This window comes from Aplidium turbinatum, chromosome 4 (genome assembly GCF_918807975.1).
Source record: "Aplidium turbinatum chromosome 4, kaAplTurb1.1, whole genome shotgun sequence".
NCBI lineage: Eukaryota > Metazoa > Chordata > Ascidiacea > Aplousobranchia > Polyclinidae > Aplidium > Aplidium turbinatum.
Genome location: NC_137475.1, coordinates 826,014 through 848,280, shown reverse-complemented (window position 1 = coordinate 848,280; position 22,267 = coordinate 826,014). Strand labels below are relative to the sequence as shown.

The window sequence follows — 22,267 nt, the reverse complement described above, 5'->3', positions numbered from 1 at the left end:
AAAAAAATTGGAGAAATGGGTTAAGTATATATATCCAAAAATATTCAAGTTTTGTCACTAATTTTTTTGCACAATACTGCCCCTAGTGGTGAAAAGAAAACTTAAAATATCTTAAAAACTACTCATCATATTGTTATGGAACTTGCCTGCACCCCCCATTTTTATGGGTAAGGAATTTGATTTTAGCAATATTTTTTCAAAATATTACCATTAGGTGATTGAAATAGAGGGCGGTAATTCTAATTTTGAACTATGTTTCTGTAAAAATGCGATATTGTTGCATTTCTTGAGCTGTGTTATCTGAAGAATACAATTTCATGGCTTATGCACAACAAAAAATTTTTAATTGTAAAGGAGGATTTTAAGGGCTGTAATCATTCCAAAGGATCTGGGAACTTGAAGAAACCACTTTGTAGTTGTTAGATATGATGCGTTTTTTTTAAACTCTGAATTTGAGGCCCGAGAGTCTCACTGGTACCCGGCCTAAATTATTCTCTCAATGGCCCTGGTTGTCACCACTCTCGCAGTGAAGCGATCACCAGGCACTCTTAAAGAAGGTGCTTTATGGCAAGGCTTACCTACGGTCTTTTAAAAGACTTCATTTAAAAGTAAACATTTAGGTAAATTTCAATTTTGGCGATGCTTTCTATCCACACGACATAGCATTGTTTTTAAGATACCGTACTGAAGATTTTTGCTTTTTCAATGTTGCGTTTTATACGTATTAAAGACTTGTAGTTTCAATGTTACAGCCAACATGTGTAATCTAACATTTACTACAATACCAAAATGCTAAAACCCGCTAAAGCTACTTTGTTTTATTTCTCTATGGTTCAACAAAGCAAACTCTCTATCAAAGCTTTATAATACCAGAATGATACATAAAATTACATTTATCTAATGCCATGAACTTGACCATAGCCACGCACAGTTGGAATACACACCTCCAGGCCGGAGTTCGTCGGTGCCTGAGGTTGTTCCATCACTACTCCTCAGTGGTGTCAATCTGACGACCTTTGGAATCTGAGACCGTTGCAGTTGCTATGAGCCACGGACATTCACACTAAAATTGGTCAACTTTAGAAGCTTTTAGCGTTATAAATGCAGCTTGTTTGTTGTGGAGAAATAAGGTGAGAAAAAATATGTCATGCTTGAGTGAACAGGGCATAATATAGTCTCTGAAGCTATATTCACTAGTGATAGAACGACCCCCCGCTCCGGCCAAACTCCAGTCACTTTTTTCATCTCCAGGCTAAAGGTGATAGTGACTTCGAGCCGGAGGTGTATGTGCAAGTTGTGGTCAAGTTCATGACCTTAGATAAATCTAATTTTTTTGCATCATTGTGGTAGCCTACTACAGTATAAAAGAATAGGCTGAAAGAATAGACTGCATTGACGTACATCGGTATGTCCACCAGACATTTGACCATGAGAGTACGGGAGCATCTGAACTTTAGAGACTTAAAGAAAAGTGCCATCAAGGACCATATCATGGATTGTTCTTTTTGCACTGATCAAAAATTCTCTGTTGAATCATTTAAAATTTTACGCAAAGGCAAATCCCAATTTGACACAAAAATTCAGGAAGCGTTGTTAATCAAACGCTACAATCCAAATCTAAACAAACAATTATTTGCCGGTGGCGCCTCCATTCCCCTCAATATTTATTAGCCTAGTTGTATCACGTACTCCGTGGTGCAAATTCGTTTGTAACTTAGTCATGCAGTTGCCTTTTCTTAATGTAATTTTTCGTCTGTCTGTATGTTTTCCACTCCAGTGCTTTTAATCGTGCGTGTTTCTCGATGCTTTTAGTTAGTCAGTTAGTTACGGTAGTCACTGTCAAGAAGTGAAATTTATTGTAGTTTATAATTATTTACAGATTCCTGATGAGGACTTAAGTTAAGTCGAAAACGTTTGAATGTTGAACTATTTGTAAATATGTAATATACTGTTGTAATGCTCAACCCTGTGTTATTGTTGTGTCTTGCCTGTCTTTGGTATAAAAAAGCAAACTCTCTCCCGAAACTATATTAACAAAATATTTAGCAGTACAATGTCTCGCAAATTTGCAACATTGAGCTACAAAGGGTATCTTGGAAGAATTTTTTTGTTTCATTTTCTTCACAAATATTCATTCTACTCTCCCAAATTATGTGCTTCCCAAAAATTTTTGTTAGGCAAATGCGGCTTAAGATGCTACGGGGAATGTAAGGTTGAAGAAGGGATTAAATAAGGAAGTCAACCAAAAATTTTCAATATCTTAAAACAACACTATATCGAGTGGATAGAAAACATTGCCAAATTTGAAATTTACCCAAAAGTTTATTCCTAAATGAACTCTTTCAAAGGACATTATACATTGCCATGAAGCACTTTTTAGAGCTCTTGGTGAGAACGGTATACAACCACACAATTGGAACATTGATTTTATGAAGTAGATATTACCAGAGACCGAAGGTTCCGGCTTCTGGCCAATATGTTGCCTCCGGTGCATCACTGCGTTATTTCTTTTGTCTAAGCAGCTTATCTGTATAGATTGCTTTAAAAGTTAATTATTCTGTAGATTTAGAGCCCTATTGTTTGAGAAACATAAGTCAGCTCTACTTAATTAGGACATGTTCACTGTTGAGCCCAATAGATTTGTCAGGGGCAAGTTTGAACAGTAGCAGGTTATGCAATTGCATAATACAGCGCAAAACCAGCAGTTTCTCACGAAATTGTTGATATCTTTTCAAATAATATTAACAAAAACTGAGGAGGTCAGATATATCTTGCCCTCTCTGTCTCAGACCTGAGGGGTTTCACCCCCTGCCCCAATGTAATTGACGCCTATGCAGTATGCATGCAATAATAGTTTTGTGTCAAAGCAATCTGCACATCTTTACGCCATTCAGTTAACATTTTCTCATTTTAGCTGAAACTTTCAACAAAGAATCTTCTGCTTTCGGTCAATCAAACACCAAATTAAAAGTTCTCACTTCCCTCTCTATTGGATTATTGGGAATTGTGGTTATATGTTTGATTGTTATTGGTATGTACCAATGTATGTGTGTCTGTTAGTTCTTAGCATCCAACTTTATGAACAAAAAATGGCAGGATAAAGCGTTGCTGGTTCGACTCTTTCGGTATTTATTTTGCAACACCGAAGCAACAAGTTTGAAGGACTGTCCTTCATTCAGCATCACCTTGTGGACAAGATTGTTTACAAACAACAGTACAGCTGTAAACTAACAACTAACTAACAACAGTACAGTACAGCTGAAACTTCACTCTGGCAATCTCAGTGACCAGGCCTATGTCAGTGGTTTCAAGGCTGTGCAAGTATCGATGCAACACTGCAAAGATTATGCTTACAGGGAAGTTGCACAGTCCAAAGATAAAACTTCTCACAATTACAAACAAGTTTCATGTGCTGCTTAAATCTCAGCAAAGCTAAAATTATTGTTGTAGCTCAACAAGAAGAGAGGAATTGTGACAACCTAACAAAGAATATTAGTGCAAACCCCCTCGACTTTCAAATTTGCAGACGTAAGTCCAAGCTAGTATTAACTTTTGAAACTTTGAAAAGGCAGTCAGTTGCAAAAGTTGAATTTTTACCAAGCATACCGACCTAACTTATTATCGCTTAACACTTCAATTTTACTTTTTGAAATGATAAATGAACCAGTCATCTCATCCAGCAATGGCATTTTTGCTTACTTGTGAAGGTTTGGATTGTTAGCTTAAGTATATCATATCACAGAAATTGTAAGTCTGAATACTAGATTATGCTAAATAGAAACCTGTCTTGTAATTATATATGCACAGCGCACTTAAAGCATCCGGGTGATTTGTACCTACGTCACCCAATCTTTGAATATTATTTTCCAGTGTGTTAACTTGTTTTAGAATTGATGTGTCCATTTGATGTGTCTGCATGCAATGTTCCTTGTCCATTTGGATACACGACTGACAGAGATTCCTGTCCAAACTCATGTATTTGTTCGGTGGAGAGCTCCACTTATCAAGGCGATATTCACGTCGCTGAAGAAATTTTGATCAACATGCTTGATGTGAGTTCCTGCAAATAAAATTGTTGTGTGTTCGGACTCGGAGCCGGCCAGTTATAAATCGAGGAATGAGAGTCGCATATTGTTTGCCCGACTCCACAGCCCTGCTATTGTGGATTCAGGCTAACCACTTACGTGATTAACCGGCCTGTGTTTCGCTGACCGCCAGCTTACTTTTAGTAGGCAACAGTTTCCATAGTCTGTTACAGTGGCGGCTCGTGGTCATTTGTAGTGGAGGGGCTGCGATTTTGATAGACCAATTACACTATATAAAATGCTTTGGCTATACAACGCGGTCTAAGCGCAGAAAGGTTCTTTTATTTCAGTTGAAACAGTGGAATTTAACAATGAAAGAGAGATCGAGTTGGAGGTTTAAAACCTATGAGAACGGGAACAAATTACAAACTCTAGAAAATGAGATTTTCATCATTCGTTGACAACTTCACCAAGTGCAACTGGAAAATGCAAACATCAAGCTAAATTCCCACACAAAACCAGGGAATGGAAGGCATATTTTGCGATGGAAGATGGAAAATGTCAAAGATGGAAGATTTAGGTGATGGGACGGAAGACAGTCTTCCATCCCAATTCCACCAGTAACTTTCTAACACGGTTTTAAGACATAAATAAATTGTAAAATAACTTGAGTAAAAGTTTCCGTTTGATAAAGTTTCTTGAACTGAAATAATTTGGTTTTCGATTCGTATTGATCGAACGCGACTGTTGCCCGGACCTTTGTTCGAGAACGGGAAGTCGACAACATTCACAGTGAAACAAGCATGCTCGTGAGTAGGTAGCATAGCTTCACTTCAGTCATTTAAATGCACTAAATCGCTCTTGAATCATTCTATTTGTGTGAAAATGTAAAAATCAATCAAACAGTTTGAGAAACAATAACATTATGCGGTAGCATGCAGAGCGCTTTGAAAACCAAAGCGCTGACTGTGATAATATAATAATAAATCAATCAAGTTTTTCAAAATAGCTTCACATGCCGGTCCGGTATATTTGACAAAATCGGAGACAAAAATAGTAAGCTATATCAAACACATAGCCTTACTTTTATCCATATCGAAGCTACACGGAGGCATCGAAAAAAAAGGCGGTTGTCTAAGACGAGATATAATAAACAAATATAAAAACTTAAGCGATAGAATAGAGCAGCGATTCTTAACCGGTGCCCCGCGGCGCACTGGTACGTCATGGAAGGTCGCTAGGTGCGCCGCTGGAAAATTGAAAAGTATAATTTCTAATTATTACAATATTAAAAGCTTCATTTCCTATAAAAAGTTTTGATTTCTTTTTCGGCTTATCTCATTTAGAATATAATACGTTAAAGATAATGCAACCATAAAGCCTATGTAACAAAAACTTGCAAGCAATTCTAGAGAAATACCGGCATACCCAAAAATATTTCGCACTCGCTTCGCTCGACCGGTGCGCCACCATATTTTCAGAGGTCTGCAGGTGCGTCCTGAGGTGAAAAGGTTAAGAAACACTGGAACTGGAATAGAGAATAAGCTAGCCCCGCTACCAACTCCAAACACACTGGACAGAAATCACCACGAAAGCAGAACAAATAAACACAGCTGCTCCTACGCTCCACCAATCCGCAAAAACACATTGACAATACACTTGGAGACATCGAAAAAAACAAACAGTCATCTAAGTGAAACAACCTATCTATGCTTGCTTAACATTACAGGTTTCTCTTTTGCATGTTTTTCAGCTCCTTCTGACGATCCCACAAAGGGTGAAACAGGCTGTAAACAAGACCACAGATATACTGCAGGTCGTCTATAGTTGTAATTTCTGACACCAAACTGTACGTAATCCTTACAAAAAGACTGCTGTTAAACTCTTAGCTTAAATTTTGCTTACAGTCGGTGGGCTTACTTGTGGCATACTCAATGCAGAAATCACAAAATTTGCACATGGAAGATGGAATGAAAGATGGAAGAAATTTTTGAGATGGAATGGAAGATTGGTATGATGGGATGGAAGAAAATCTCAGGATGGAAGATGGAAAAAACGTCTTCCATTCCACTCCATACCTTGCACAAAACCTACGAAAGAATGGAACTAAAACAAATTACTTGAAACTTAAATCAATGCGACGATCTTTTGACATAGAAAAGTGATCAATCACAAGACTGTTAAAATTTTTTATCTCTGAAATCATATCATTGGCAATGGAGATCATTGCTAACGCTGATAACCTGTCTGTAGTCATGGTACTACGCAGAAATGTCTTTATCCTCTTAAGGGTTGAAAAGCAGCGCTCTGGTTCTGCAGTGGTCATTGGTGTAGTAACTACAATTTTTAGTAATTTTGTTAGCTCTGGAAATATTTGTAACAACATTTCTTGTGATGTCAGTGCTTGCAGTAAACTTGATAAACTTTTACCACTGAAGATATCTTCTCTAGAATACAACAATTCAAGTTCACTTTTAAGTTTCTCTCCCACAAGCACAGGATAAGCCTCCAAACAATGCCTCAAAGACTGATCTGGAAAAGACTGCAGGTAATGCTGGGCATTACTAAACTTAAGTAACTTGCAGGCTTCTAGATGGCCAGTGAACTTGAAACGTTCTCCACACTGAAACACAATTGTATCACACACTTCTTTTGCTTCCTGTATTCTGTTGCAATTCTCTCTCATCTGAGAATTTTCACACAGGCCATCACGAATATTCTGAACAGAATCAGAAAAAACAGTTAAACAAACACTTACTCTCACTGCATCAATTGTTGATGACTGTAGTTGTGCAAACAAAATATCAACATGTGGCATTATTCTGGAAAAAAAATCTAACCAAAACAAGAAGTTTGGATCATTCAACATTCGTTTAATGCCACTTGCTGCATTCCCTGTACTTTCTGACCTGGATTCTTCTAACTTACTGCAGCATTCAATGAGGAGATCTTTCAATTCAAAAACAGTTTGGACTACTCTACTTTTGAAGTTCCATCTGGTTGCTGAAGAAGCAGGAATTCGGCGATGTGCAACTTCTTCCAACACAGCCATTCGTTGAGGAGAGTGAGAAAAAAAAGTTGGTATCCCTGATAAGTTGTTAAAAAATATTCTAACACTTTTACATTGCGAGCAAGCTTTTTGTACAACAAGATTTAACTGATGGGCATAACAATGAATGAAATGTGCATGAGGATAACGGGTTTTTATTCTTGATTGCACACCACTTCTGGAGCCACTCATTGCAGCTGCACCATCATATGCTTGGGCTATCAATTTTTCCGGACTGTTGCAAGTTAATACTTCCAATTCCTTGAATAAAACTGAAGCCAAAGCTTCAGCTGTTAGGTTAGGCGGATTAAAGAAACCCCAAAATCTCTCGACAGCTTTGCCTTCCAATGTATATCTTAATACAACAACCATTTGTGTAATGTCATAAATGTCAGTAGTTTCATCACACATTACAGCCAGAAATTCTGAGTTATGAACATCATCTCTGATCTTCTTTTTACATACTTCAAATATTGACTCCAAAAGATCATTTTGTATTGTTTTCGATGTGCCTTTAAAGACAGAACTTGAAGTTAAATGGCTGTTCAAGCTTGAGTCAAGTTTACATGCAAAGTCAAGCAAACCCCGAAACACACCAGGGTTCTTGGAATCAGCATTTTCATTGTGACCTCTCAGTGGCAGCTCAAACTTACCACACATCATAATGCAATCAATTATTTTTGATAAAATTAGTCTGTTTTCTGCGACTTTATCGTTGTGGCGGTCAATTGCAATTTTGTACCCAGCATCTAGTTGTGAAGCAATATTCGCTGTTCCAAGGAATGATAAGTTAACGATGTTGTTCAAATGAGATTTTGAACTTTTGTGCTTTGCAATTTTAGCCTTTAAATGCTTTAAATCTTGAATACCATACTTTGTCCATGATGAATCACCACCAAATAACAAACATGGAAAACAAAACAAAGCATTTTTTTCAGTGCATCCACACAACCACAGGTTAGTTTCATATAAGGATTCATTGAAATGTCTCACATAAACTTTACTTCTGCTTGTGCAGCTTTCCAAAATTTGAAGAGGTGGTGTTGGTCTTCCAGTCAATTTTATCTTTGTCTTTTCATGCAGAGGCAACCGATTAAAGTTTATGCTTAGTAAATGCTTAACTGAATTATCCATTGATACCGTACTTACAGTCCAAAACTCTGTATCAAATTTTTTTTAAAAGGTTAAGTGCTGCTTTCTAAGGTACCCTTAGGGAAGCATTAAAAACATTATGCCTATCAAGAAGTTTTCAAATATCCAAAGCTCACAAATCTCAGTAGCCTACCGGTAACTACATCACCTCCTAATAAGTCAAATACACTCTACCAGTAAGTTACCATACAACTATACCCTACTACCAAAACCATCTAGTTTTTCTTTTTCTAACGCTCAGCAAGACATGGCTAGCCTACCTGTTTTTCATTAGCCTAAAAATAAACCGGTAAAATGACACATCCGAATTGAGCCGAGTCACTTTCAGAGTCCGCCACAACCTAGAACCAGCAAAGATGTGAAACAGCAAAATGGTCTGCCAGCCCAGTGACTCAGCAAGTTTTAACAGAAAGCTAGTAAAGTAGCTGGGGATTTCCCATACGTCGTCATAAAAAAAGTAACATTCAGAGTCGGACTGCAGCCCTTCAGAGTGTTTCCAATAAAAATTCAATAATAAAATAAGAATATCAGTCAAGAAAGGAAAACGGAGCCAAGAAAACAAAAAAAAGTAGGGATGGCATGGTTAATATGACACAGTAACTAAAATTTAAATGTTTTTAAAGTTAGGACAAGTTTTTTCAGTTAAAATTTTAGGATTTGGAAATAAAAAGAACTTGAAAAAAAAAACCTTTTCTTTCACAACTCAGGGGGGGCTGCAGCCCCGCAGCCCCTCCGCATGAGCCGCCACTGGTCTGTTACGACAGCTCGTCAAAGTAAGCAACTTTAGTTTTCCGTTGAAACGTTCTTACTGCAAAATCTTGTTCCATTTTGACGGAAAAATTTTTTTTTGTCTTATATCTCAAGATTGTAGCAACAATTTCGTTTGACAGAAATATGAAACGCAAATGCATGAAAATCGTACAAAACCGAAAGCACCATGAAGTAAAAAATATTGCGGATACCATATTGTTCATTACAGTCTGCAACATGTGGTGGTGATTCAACAAAGTGTTTGTGATTTATTCAGTTGCAAGCTACAATTGACATGTTTAATTGTACCAGGCGAAAGAGTTGTCGATAAAAAGCTCATTGTTTTATCACAAACTTCCCAAGTCAAACATTTCATTTTTTTTAAAAAACAGAGCGACATGTGGAATATAAGGACGGAAATGGCAAATTAAATCTTCACCTCACGCAGCGTTATCGTTTGGGTAGGATTTCAGTTTATAATCACACTCTTTGCACAATTGGGCAGCCGGGTAGAGAAACCTCGCAACCGTAGTTTTGTGACTCCTGGTTAGAGTACTGACTCATTCCATTTGGGAATGTTTCAAACAAAATACAGTGTATCTCAAAATTTCGTTTTCTTTGCTAATCACAGGATTTGTAAAGAGTTTTATCACTTTTAACCTTTTTTTCTGTTCTCGAGTATTCTGCGTGAATTGTTTGTGGACAGGTGGATTGCATTCTCTATTTACATTGCATTGCGCATTAATGAATAAACTTTTTAACAAATAACGTAACCTAATGTTAGTGAAGTTCATTTGATCCTCTTGTAATTTTCATCATGAGCTCAAAAACTTTGTGATCTGTCACTACGTATGTTCGTTTGTCGTTGAAGTCGATGTAAATAAAGTTGATTTGCTAACTGGGTTTCCGTAATTAACACCATGTTTGAAATTTGCGTTTGCACTTTTTTTGCCGACGAAATTCATATCTTGTACAATTAGGCTACTTCAGCATTTACCTATTAACTGGGCAATTGCCGACGCCATATATGAAGGTTGTGTGTCTTCCAATGCGTTTGGTCAACGTAGCACAATTACAGCCAAATTAAATAATGCGCAGAATTATACACGACAATCGCGACAGACTGACATGCGGGTCCACAAATAATGCATAAATAGTCTACAAATAGTTCGTTTCTAGCATAAGAGTCAACCTACCTAAAATTGTATTAGTGCTGCCCGCCACAGCCCTCCTTAGCGCCAAAGTGGCCCGCATGCAAAAAAGGTTCATGACCCCTGGTTTAGGCTGAAAATATGCAACTTTTAGAAGTTGCTTTCAGAATTAGCTGGAAAATTGTCGCCCCCCTGGAATTGACTTGTAAACTTTAGTAAAAACCGACGCCGATGCTTCATACTAATTATGGTGAAATTCATTTGAATGCTTCGATGGTTTTATAGCTCAAGATCCGGCGCAAATGCTTTAAAATTGATGTATTTTTGCACATTGCTTATTTTTATCTCTATGTTTAACCAATGTTTGCAGTTTAAATATTTCACAAACATTATCAAGTGAGAAAAGACTTGAAATGCTTCTGCTTGTTTCAGTTTAATCACGAGTAATTGGTGGTTCAAATCGTCGTAGCTTCCTCTTTGCTTCATGTTTCTTTGTCTGACTTGAAAATGTCTCCTTATGAATTTGGCCTTACGTCCAAGTTATTGTTATTTTGTCATCTGACCCAGCGATGCTTTCACCAGGAATATGGATTCTTCTACCAGGAAGAGGATCGGTTCAGTTTATTACAGAGCTCCTTCCTGGATGTTCCCCTCTGGAATCAACATCTAGCGGGGGAGCGATACAAAATCGCCTACTTGCTTACGCCTGAAACATATGGTACGTTCTGGAAGTTTTTCGTTTGTCAATACTAAATAATACAGCAATAGATTCGGTTTATATTAAATTGAAAATATAGAACGAGCATAATCAAACTCTTGAAACATGTTTTGTTCTGATGGTTGATGCTAGGCTACCATGAGGTGATACCTCTCCAATACCTTGTCATTGTTGAAATCTAGCGCACAGTCAGTAGAAGAACAACAAGAGGTTTTATTGAAAGCTCTGGGTAAAAATGAAACATGATTATTATTATAAAAGTTCTAGTCTTGGCTTGTGTGGTTTAAATGGTTTTCAATTTCACTTCGTTTGTAAAGTTATTCAAAATATTTCACGATAAATAAAAAATGTTCAAATGTTTTCAAATCGAACATTTCACATTGAAATATCTTCGGCATCTATTTGACTTTGTGACTTTTAGCACGTGGTAAGCAGCTCTGAGTGATGAGGAAGCTTATGCTGCGATTGGTCGTTGCATTCCAGACGAACGGGGGATGAAAGCAATCTTGGACGGGATGGGAATCATATCCAACAAGACATGCATCGACTTTGTGAGAAGAACGACAGAAAGACACTTCCTCCTCTTTATGGACGGTGGAACTTGCCAGTCAGTGCATGACTCACTCTTGCTACAATTGAATGTCATGAAAATACAGCTAAGTCAATCCTAGCAAATCACCTGCGCTTGGTGACTGAAGCTAGAATACTTCAAGTTAATTTTTACTCACTTTTACCACAACCTTGCCTGTCTTCCTTTCTTGTTTAGATGTCCAACAATTGCAGTGCCATGTAACTTCTTTTAAATGTCTTGTAGTTTACCGCTCAATGATAACAGCTTGTTTTATAGCTTTTACTTTGGTAAAAGCAAAATTTGAACAAAAAGTATAAAGATTTTAAAAATTTGATGTGCTAGAAAAGAAGTAGACACTTTTAAATCAACATCAAAAATGCGTTGGGACAAATGAACTCATCTCTGATCAAGATCTGTTGTTGACCAGTGTAATTCGGCTTTCATTAATGTATCCCGCAAACCACAATAATTTGCCGAAAATGACAGTGTCTAAAACTATTTTTGAAAAAATGGTATAACTTCCTTCAAACGTTGTTGTTCGATCGGTACATGACACAGCAGGTTGAAACCGTATCTGTCACTGCTACCTTTTGGCGGCAAGAGTTACTGGCCGAGACCATTAGGTCTACGTCTCTCTTATTGCTAATTACTCCGTCGGCTTACATCAAATAACAACGGGAAAAAGTATGCCGTTGGTCAAAAGCCTTATTTATCACTTCAATCAATTTATTTCGCAAAATATATTCGTGATTGTATATTTTAGGTAGAAAAGGTGATAAAGACTCGGTTTTTGACCTATTTTCGCCATTTCTTGGTCAAATTTCTCAGTTCACATTTTATTTTGAAAGTCCTCTTGCATAAAACACAGAATTTCATCAATTTTGTTTTTCCGTTTCTGTGCAAACAGTATTCCATACACTTTTTGCACTACAAAGCAATTTGCGCAAATAATAAATTACCTTCCTAATCATTGTCTGCCAGCAAAGAATGACTCATATCGCGTCAAAGACCAACTCCCTACCCAGACAGCAAAATCGACATTGAATCAATGTAAAAATGACGGATTTTGCTGCCTGGGTAGAGAATGGAATTTTAGCGCTGTGGAGTTGTGACTGACAGACACAAAATGAAACCGCACCCTAATAGTAAACTGTCAATCAAGCTATTGAATATCAGGAAATTTCTTGCATTTTATAACTGGCCGTAACAAAAGGTTTATTGTGAACTTCACAATTATCCGATACCAACATAATCGGGATTAAAAGTTGGGGCAAGAAAAAAAATTAAAAATCAAGAAATCTCAGGTTTCTAGCGTCACTGCTTCTATGTGAAATTACTGAATTAGCAGAGGACGAGACCATAAGGTCTACGCCAGTAACAGATACGGTTAAGAATTGATGAAGATGCAATTGACCTCCAGCAACTACATTTTAGAGACATGTAGCTCCATACTTAGAAGAAATAGCAGTTGCCTTGTAAGTGGTATTATTTTTCGTAGTTTTTTAAAGTATATTTTTGATAAGATGAGAATTTCGTGATGGTTGCTTCATTTCAGTTCCTACATCGGTCGTTTGGAAGACGTGTTGAAAGAAGGTGAAGGCCAGGCTCTCAGCATCAACGCCGTTTACTGCACCGCCCCCCTCACTGTAGCCCATGAGTTGCTGCACACTCTTGGCTTCCACCATGAGCAAAGTAGAGCCGATCGAGACAGTTTCGTTGAAATTAAATACGACAATATTAAAAAAGGTAGCTCTTTATGGTTTGCTTGTGCGTGCTGCACTGGCGTTCCGTTATCTTAAGTTGCTTATTTATTTTGTAACCCGCTGTAACTGTGGAAATGGTTTTCAATGTAATGTTTGATCAGTTTTGCTCAAGAACACGAAGTTGAGGAAGTTGTTGAGGCATCTTGGACTTGGTCTGTTGACACCCAGAGTTTATTTTGCAGTGTGGCACCCAAGCTTCTTTCTACAGTATATAAGTCTTCAGTTTTTAAATGAGGTAGGAATTAAAGAAGGAAATTGCAGACGTAAAAAATGAAAAGATGAAGGACTAAAGGAACTTCTTCAACTTCAAATAACTTAGAAAGAATTTCAGTTGAAGAAAAATATTTTTAGGAGTTTTGTAGTTATTTTATATATTTTACTATCATCATACATCGGTTTGGTCCTCACAAGTGGGGACTTGGGATGGCCGATGTTTTTCCTCATACCGATTATCTTTACGCCTTTTCTCCATTCCCTTCTGTCCATCGCATCTTCCTCCTTCAGTCCGACTTTGTCGGCTTCATTTTCCGCATGTTCTTTTTAGTCCATTTCCTCTCCCCATCTTCTTCCATCCTTCATCTTCCATTAAAGTCAATGCTTTTAAACTTCCTTCTTGGTACATGTCCATTGTCCATATCATCTTGCTCCATTTACCCTTGCACTTGGCTTTGCCGTTTGCACCAGACGCGCAGTTAGACTGATCCTTGTCCCAGCACGTGATGTTTCATAAGTTGTTGTCATTGTGACGTCACAATATACCATTGTCTTCTCAGGCAAGATAAACAACTTCAACAAGTTGGAAGCGAAGAAGGTTCGCGATCTGGGAACAGAGTACGACCATGGTTCCATAATGCATTTCGGTGGCTTCGATTTCGCTGTGGACTGGACGAAGCCAACTATAGTGCGGTTGGACAACGGTAATAACCAACTTAGCTAACAACTCTAGTTCGAACCTCATTCCAGTCTTCAGAAACTTTCCAGTGCCAGATGATTGTGATGGAACAATGTAGGGTCAATACCATCAAAATCTTTATCATCTAAGAATCAAAACCTATAGAAGCGACATCCACTACCAGACTTTATGTCCAATAACATTGTTATTTTTATTTTTTGCATTTCTTGCGTCCGTATTTGTTTTTTTTGTTTTTTTCTTCTTCCTTCTTCTTTATCGTATCAACTTGCTATAGAACGCAATACTTGCTTTCATATAACTATTTGAATGAGAGAGTGCAGACTCGACGACCTCCTACGTCTATTTAGGGCTACGGTCTTTCGCACTCTCTCATTGGATGCACACTGTACGTCTTTGTTTTATTTACGTTTTGTTTTGCATCCAAACAAAATAATAGAATCCCGCTAGCTAATGATTCATGTGATCGGCAGGAGAGGCTTCTACCTTGAATGACGAGGAACTAACCGACTTGGATTTCAAAGACATCAACACGTTGTACAAATGTTCATTAACGTCGCTTATCAAGCCTTCCTTTGCAACCACACCCACTGCTTCCATTACAATACCCTTCACAGCTCCTAGTGGGAACAACCTTGGAACCCGACCAGGTAAAAGAGCAAAATAGAAGACTGGCAACATAACAATCCCTCGGCGACTTATAGTTGTGTACCCTTGCAAGGTGTGAGCAGTCGTACGCATCCCTTCAATGGAGTGTCTTTGGTGGATTTCATTCCATGTTAGAAAGTTACTTTACCGCCCTGGAGTGGTGGAGGTTTAGCAGATGTACACAAGACTTTCTTATACTTTCAATGATAAAATACTTTGCCTCCATTGCTTTCTTAGATTGCTTTCTCCTTTGCTTCCTACGATTAGTTCTTTATCATCCCAATGCGCTGACAAGCAATCGTTTGCTCTGTAGTAGACTTATTAATTCGATTCTATGCGCGTCATCATTTTCGTTTCTCCTTTATCGTAAAAGATTGCCTTTGAATTTTGATTACTCCCAACTACTCAATTGTTTAAAAATTGAATTTGTTTATTTAAAAATTTGTTTGTGAGCATCCACCTTCATGTTCGGGCCGTGGGGATAGTGGTCTTGCGGGGTGTTCGGCCAGACAGGGGTTAGAAGGAGGGAGCAGCAGTGCATTGGGGGGGACACCAACAGTGAGTGGATGTATCATGTTGATGCACATTCACAACTACTGGCACGGCCGCGCGATTGCATTCAAACAACCTCTCTCGAAGTTTCTGCCTTCTGGCTTTATTTCCTCTTCAAGTGAGGTCACCGGTGCAGATTGCAGTCCTCCATATCACTCTGTCACCGGTGCAGATTGCAGTCCTCCATATCACTCTGTCACCGGTGCAGATTGCAGTCCTCCATATTACTCTGTCAACAGCATCTTCCTCTTTCACTCCCACTATTTCCAATCTTCTGCCACACCATCTTCTTTTCGACCTTCGTCACTTTCGCTTTCCAACCTTCCTCGAAATGAGGGCAGATATTCTTCGTTTCTTTCAATGTAATACTTGACGTTGCAACAACAGATCTACTTTATCGTCTCAGTTTTTCAATGCATACTCTCCTTTATTTTGTCTTACAAGTTGTCATTTGTGAAGGAATGCTCTGACTACTTCACAAAGCTGAACGTCACTTCCTCTGACTACTTCACAAAGCTGAACGTCGCTTTCTTTGAGGAGATGCTCTGATATCTCCATTTTCTCCACCATCCCCGCTCGAGCCTCATCAGGTAGGCTCACGTCTTGACTGAATCTGGCGCCACCGGGTCGCGACCATGACTCACATTTGCTTCCGGTCTGCACAAAACAAAATTCATCCCTTCATGGACAGTGGATGCCTTCGACAAACATGTCTCAGATTGATCTGCTATCAGCCTTCATTGTGCTTCATGTTTTGCTTTGTTAGTCTGTCACACCTCCACGACCGGCTTGTGGAAGAAGCGCATAAACCGCTTTGCAGTGTGAGGAAGGTTGCATGTCTTGAGATGAAACACTTTGATACTATGCGGCTACTATAGTTCAAAACTAATGCAGGAAAATATTGAAGAACTACATGGCGGTGCTTGAGAGGTGACGTCAGATGGCGGTGCTTGAGAGGTGACGTCAGATGACGGTGCTTGTGAGGTGACGGTGATTTATGTTTCAGCCATCCCACTGACATACGGGCAGTGGACGCCGTGGGATTGTACGCAATGTGTCGAGTTCGGGTACGGAGAGAGACACAGGGAGTGCATTGGCGGTGTGCGCTGGGCGAGTAGGAGTGGCAATGTTGTGAAAGTTATTTCCTTGATAATGAACCAGATAGATTAGTGATCGCTTAGTATGTGCATGTGTTGTGAAAGGATCATAAAAAGTGGATCAAGAATAGTTTGTAGAGAGATGATGTAGAACACAACGATTGTTGAAGAGAAGCGATTTCGAGCAAAACCTGCCAGACGTCGCGCCAGCCAGATGAACGAGAGGACCGAGATGTTAAAACTTTATGTTGGTTGCGGTTGTGGTTCGTTTTAGGTTCAAAAGAGGTTTATAGCTTGAGGGGAAACGAACCATATTCACGTTGATGTTTGGTGCAGGAATGCGTCAAGAAATTCAAGGAAACTTCTTTGACCGAGAGACAGCTTTGTGGGAAGCTTCCTTGTTGGCATAGCAACGCATGGGGTCTTTGGGGGAAGTGGGGCCCGTGTTCCCACACCTGCGGCAATGGATTACAACTCAGGTAGTTAAGTTGATTTGTGGTGGCGCATCCATTGGGGTTAATTTGTTTGGTTTATAATTATTTCAAACTAATTGATGGGACAATGGCACATTGTTATGTTAATTTGTGTCAATTTATCAAATCTTGTTTTCACCATGAAAATGTTTTCATGCGAGGTCACACGGTCAATCTACCGTGTGACGATGCAACTGATTAATACTCGACTAGCATCAACTGGCTATGGAAAGGAAAACCTTACCCGGCAACCCTGCGGTATTGGAGGATTGCTCACGAGTAAAACATTTCACACCAAATTCCATGCAGGCCGAGTGGGAATTGGTGAAATTTTCAGCAACTTGACATGATTTGTTTTGTGACATCACAAATATCGGTCACGTGCCTTCTTGTTGCCATAGATACCGCAAGTGCAGTGGAGCCGATGGATCGTGTTTGGGGAAGCCTCAGCTTGTTCAGTCATGCATTGAGGAACCATGCCAACGTGAGCGTCCATTGTTTTCATTGTTACGTCACTGACAAGTGTGGCAAGCGCCCCCGAAAAAATTATACATAGTTCTATCTTTTTTATTTCTGGTTTTATGAAAAAATTCTTCAGTTTCATCTCATTTTGATCAAATTTACCAACAGCAGAAAAATATGTCGGTTTTTCATCCCAAAAATGGTCGTTCATCGAACAATTTTAAAGAAAACGTAATTAAACTGAACATATTTGCTTGTGTTTTGGATTCCACTGTAGTCCTACAATGAAGTACAACTAATCAGAGTAATAAACATTTCAAAAATTTCCCTCAAATCTACCAGTCCTTTTGTAGTCTAAATTTTAGCTGTTAAGAATAATTTTTTTGAATTTTTAAACGCTGAAATCGCTTTGATGGTGAGATACATAATCACATATGCCACAAACTTTATAAAGTTAACACAGCACAGCTTGCAGTAAACTAAGGAATATTCATATTGTTGAAAAACGCCCAAATTGTGGTCATGTAAGTTATCGCATGAAGCAAGATACAGTACCGTATATTATAGACTGTGATAAAGTCTGCAATAAAACTAAACTTTACTGCAATCCAAGAACCAAGGAGTTGGAAATGACTTTTTGTTTTTTGATTGGTCCATGAATGCTTCACCAATTTTCTTTTCTCACAACATTCAAAAAGTTATAAATTGACGCTTTTAATACCAAAAGTTTGGCAACTGCCTCCTTTTCAGCTTTACCGAGCATTAGATGACTAACGAAGCTAATCAGCTCTTTTAACTTGCTTTAAGTTGGAGTAAAAACTGTTACAACGAGGTCTGTTTTAGTTTTTACTATAACTTTATGTGGGTCTAACCTTTTTTGAGTTAACAAAGAATGAATTGAAAGTTTGAAACAACAGAATCTTCCACATTCTTTGTTGTCATTTTCACATCAAACTGATGTTTGATGTTGATTTGTGATTTGCTTCATTGTTTGCTTCTCTTGCCTGCAAACTTATCTCAAATGTGTAGCTTCAACGCTTTTTGCATTCACTGTACAGATATGATTCACTGCACTGCATAATACAGTATTTAGGTTCCGATGCTCGATCAGTCAACGGATTATTATTAGAAAAATTGATGTACACCGGGAGGCTGCCATCAGCAGTTGCAGCAACTTGAAATGGACTTGTTGTCCGATTTGGTAAAGGGCATTTTTTGACGTAGCAGTTGCCAACTTGTCTTTATCTTCTTCAATAAAAGGTAACTTTTCTTTATTCCACGATTAAAGATCCTCACAGTTTTCTATGTCTTGACACAATTATTGCAAACTGGTACTTTTGTGGTTTTATACCAATGGAATATTTTTGTTCATGAGTGTTAATCGGGTGGTATTTCTTTCATAACAAGGTCTGCTGTGAAGGATGCAGTGTTTGTGGTTCGATTCTTTGTGTCACCTTAGATTTAAAGGGGCCATATAAGGAAGCACTTGCAGATAAAAATGTTTTCGCTTACACATATTTTTGAAGGTGTTCAACTGTCTGGGCTTTTCAGGAGAAAATATGAATGTCAAGGATTGTCATGCAGATCTTGTCCTCATACTCTCGATGAAATACCTCAAAACATAATTGCAATCACACCAAATGAGGTGAATGGTGAAAGGGTATTTTTGAAAGGCTCCTGGTTAGAGTATCAAACCTAATCGCTCTTATTCTTTGCATTTTACTGTGGGGATGATTAAAACTTCCAATTAATTGAAACCATTCGTTTCACAAATCTTTTCTTGAACAAATTATAGACGCCAGGTTATTTCTAAGGCTAAAATGGCTTTATGTTTCTGCTGTAGGTAATCGTTTTCGGATTTATACAAAAAAAATATTTCAGGGGTTTTTACACAAAACCACCGCAGGAAAGAAAGGTGAGCTGTTTTCCATCCCTCGGGGCGCCTGCAACACTATAAAAGTATTGTACTGTGATAAAACGGCCTTGGATCACTTTCATGTCCATGAATGCAGTTTTGTAGCAAGTGATTATGTGACTCGCCACAAATCACGGTGAAGAAGTGCAGTTCGACAATCTTTAACTTGATGATCCTTCCCACCTGATGGTCAATAGGAGGGTGCTGGGAACAAACTTTTACTGTAGTTTGCTACTTAGTATTATGTTCGGTTCGATCTAGCTTCAGAAAGTTAACACCTTTAACGTCCACGGCACTGTCTTCAGCTGTGGTTCATTGGTCCAGTTGGGAGGTCCAAGTCCCTTGCTCGAGGACATGCGGCTATGGGAGGAGTTTCACCACCAGGACTTGCCCTGGACTGGATAGGGATGCTTGTCCAGGGATAGATTTGAGGATATCCACCTGCAACCTGGGAGAGTGCGCGGTTGGCCGGAGCAGAGACAGGACCGAGATCAATGGTGAGTCACGTGAGCATGAGTTGGTTATTTGACAAGGTTAGAGTATTTCCTGTTGCTCCTTATGACTTGTAACGGTTCAGTACATTCCTCACATCACAATGGTGCTCTAACATCCCGATCCAGGTACTCACTTATGTGCTCAGTAAATAATCTAAAAAGCGACATAACGTTCATGTTTGCCGCCTTCGTTGTGTTTTTGGTTTCAACGTTGCCAGATGCGTTGGTTGCGAAGGTCAGAAATAAAAACAATCGTTGTACGAACGATAAAACAGACATTTTATAAAAAAAATCTCTCTACTGGGTTGCATTTGTCTATTAATCACGTATTTGTATTTGTCTATTATAATATTAAAATAATAGACAAGCCAACAAGCATGCAAACTTTCGTACTGGACTTGATGCAATATATTTTTTGAAAGTCTATCGCCAGATCAACCGTTGTCCCGACTTTTATTCCCCCACAGTAAGAGGGGCGCTTGTTAATGGACCCATCCAGTGACAACTTGCATTAATTTCGTCATCAGCGTTCTTTATATTCGGTGACGCAATTGATGACGTGCCGTCGGATGGTCATGACGTGATTTGCCGTAATTCTCGTAAAGGAAACTGGACGTTCGGTGACGTGAACAATGACGGGCGCACAGACGCGATCTGCAGAGGGAAGGACGGAAAGTTGTCGGTTGAAATTCTGTGTCGTCATAGTTTTAAATCAGTTGTCATTTAGTTGTGTGATGCTGCTTGACTTGCTGCATGCTCTTGAGCGGTGTCTAACCAGAGCCGTTTCAGAGCTTTCACAGCTCGGCTATACAGCCAATAGTACCATTAATCTTAATGAGGCGAACGTACTATGATGAATCATGATTAGAATCACAATTAAGAATCCCAGACAGCCTCTTCACCTGGTTCAGATCTTTACCAGATCAGGTACGAATCTGACCATAGAAAGTGGATGTCTGTGATACTTTCCACATTTGGTTGCAAGACAGCAGGGCACTGGCAGCAGGTCACATCTGTTTTGTAGATTTTGTCTGTAACTTATATAATTTACACTTGAAGATCAAAGCACTTTGCTCTTCCAGACAACTCGGTCTATCGGACACAAGCGGTCGCATTGTCGGCCCGTCCTGGGAGGGACAACTCGCCAACTGCGGAGAGGGATTGAGATTGGCTGCTGACTTCAACGGAGATGGATCCGACGACCTGCTGTGCCAGAATAAAGAAGCAAGGTAATGGATTGTGGTTGGGTTGAGAATTTATAAAGTAAAGTATTTGGATAATCTTGTTCGAGTTGCCGATGCCTTGAAGAGCAGTCGTCCGTGTGACAACTTATAGCGCCACTCTTTTGTGGGCCTTTCGATTGTTGGGTATCTTGTCAATGAACAAAACATAACGGATCGAATGAATATCGTCTGCTCAATCCTCGGCAAACCGAAACACCGAAACCAAGGTCGCATTTATGGAAGTTTAGAAGAAAAGAAGATAATTCCGGAGTGCATCGATGAAAGTGAATTATTTATTGCTTGTAGATGCAACAGCTGGTGACAAATTTTACTTGTCAATTTTTTTCATAAATTCTTCCGCAGGTTGCTTTCAATATATTCATCCGCAAACGGAGGCTTCCTTGCTCCCTCCACTTTTGAAGTCAAGGAATGCACTGAAGCGAACGATGTCGTCATAATCGCAGACGTTAACGGTGATCAGAAGGCTGATTTCCTGTGCGATCATGGCGGAACTCATGACGTGGACGTCTACGTCACTTCATGATAGGGGATTCCTCACTGACGTCACTATTGCCACGCATTAGAAGCGAGGTTTGTGAATCGCCACAGCAAATCGAGGAACGTTACGCGACATGGAAAGTTTTCCAGGCTACTTCGTAGCATGCTGGCGGACGCATACAACTGCATGTGGTGAACGGATGAGTCAAGGCATGGGTCGGCGGGTTGCATTCCAACAACGCAAAGAGCCAACACTTGCACAAGAACCGCTGAGCGACGTACGGCTCGCCAGGTATCTGGTGATGAGCTTAGAAAACTTACGAAAACATTTTGTTAAGTTTATTTGTGTGGCCTTATCTGTATATTACTTATTAGTAAAATCTGATTTACAGTTTGCGCCGAGGTTCAATCTGGTGTAAAATTGTGAGAAGCAAGTTAAAACGTCTGCTCACCAAATACAAGAACCCCATAGGCTACCTTCCAGTGCTGCAGTTGAAAGACTTTTCTCGGTTGGAAAAGACGTGCTACTGCTGAAGCCAAAGCAGACGCATTTTGAAATATTCGTGTTGCTAAAAGATGCACAACAACACATTCCGCCTAGATTCCTAGAACGTGTTTTACGGCTTTGAAATGGCAGCGTAAACGAATGGTATGATTTGTTTTGATTGCGATAAAACGATCGAAATTGACCTAAAAGTAAATAGAATCAAAGACCTAGTCATTATGTGAACTTCAGTATAGGTTGTCGATTAGGAACAAACAAACCGGGTTGGCACTGGAGCACCAAGATCGCGCACACAAAACCCCTCCTTGCGG

General features: G+C 39.1%; 1 protein-coding gene across 1 annotated transcript; it reads left to right on the top strand.

Moving 5' to 3' along the window:
- The first annotated feature begins 499 nt into the window (after positions 1-499).
- Positions 500-22,056, top strand: LOC145768299 (uncharacterized). The gene is made up of 16 exons (XM_082579777.1): positions 500-557; positions 2,915-3,031; positions 3,451-3,528; positions 3,889-4,052; positions 10,710-10,845; positions 11,329-11,452; positions 12,972-13,162; positions 13,953-14,096; positions 14,563-14,739; positions 16,296-16,399; positions 16,723-16,865; positions 17,261-17,343; positions 19,542-19,733; positions 20,258-20,408; positions 20,813-20,959; positions 21,317-22,056. The coding sequence occupies exons 1-16, from the start codon at positions 500-502 to the stop codon at positions 21,495-21,497; spliced, it is 2,190 nt and encodes a 729-aa protein (XP_082435903.1). The 3' UTR covers positions 21,498-22,056.
- The last annotated feature ends 211 nt before the right edge of the window (positions 22,057-22,267 follow it).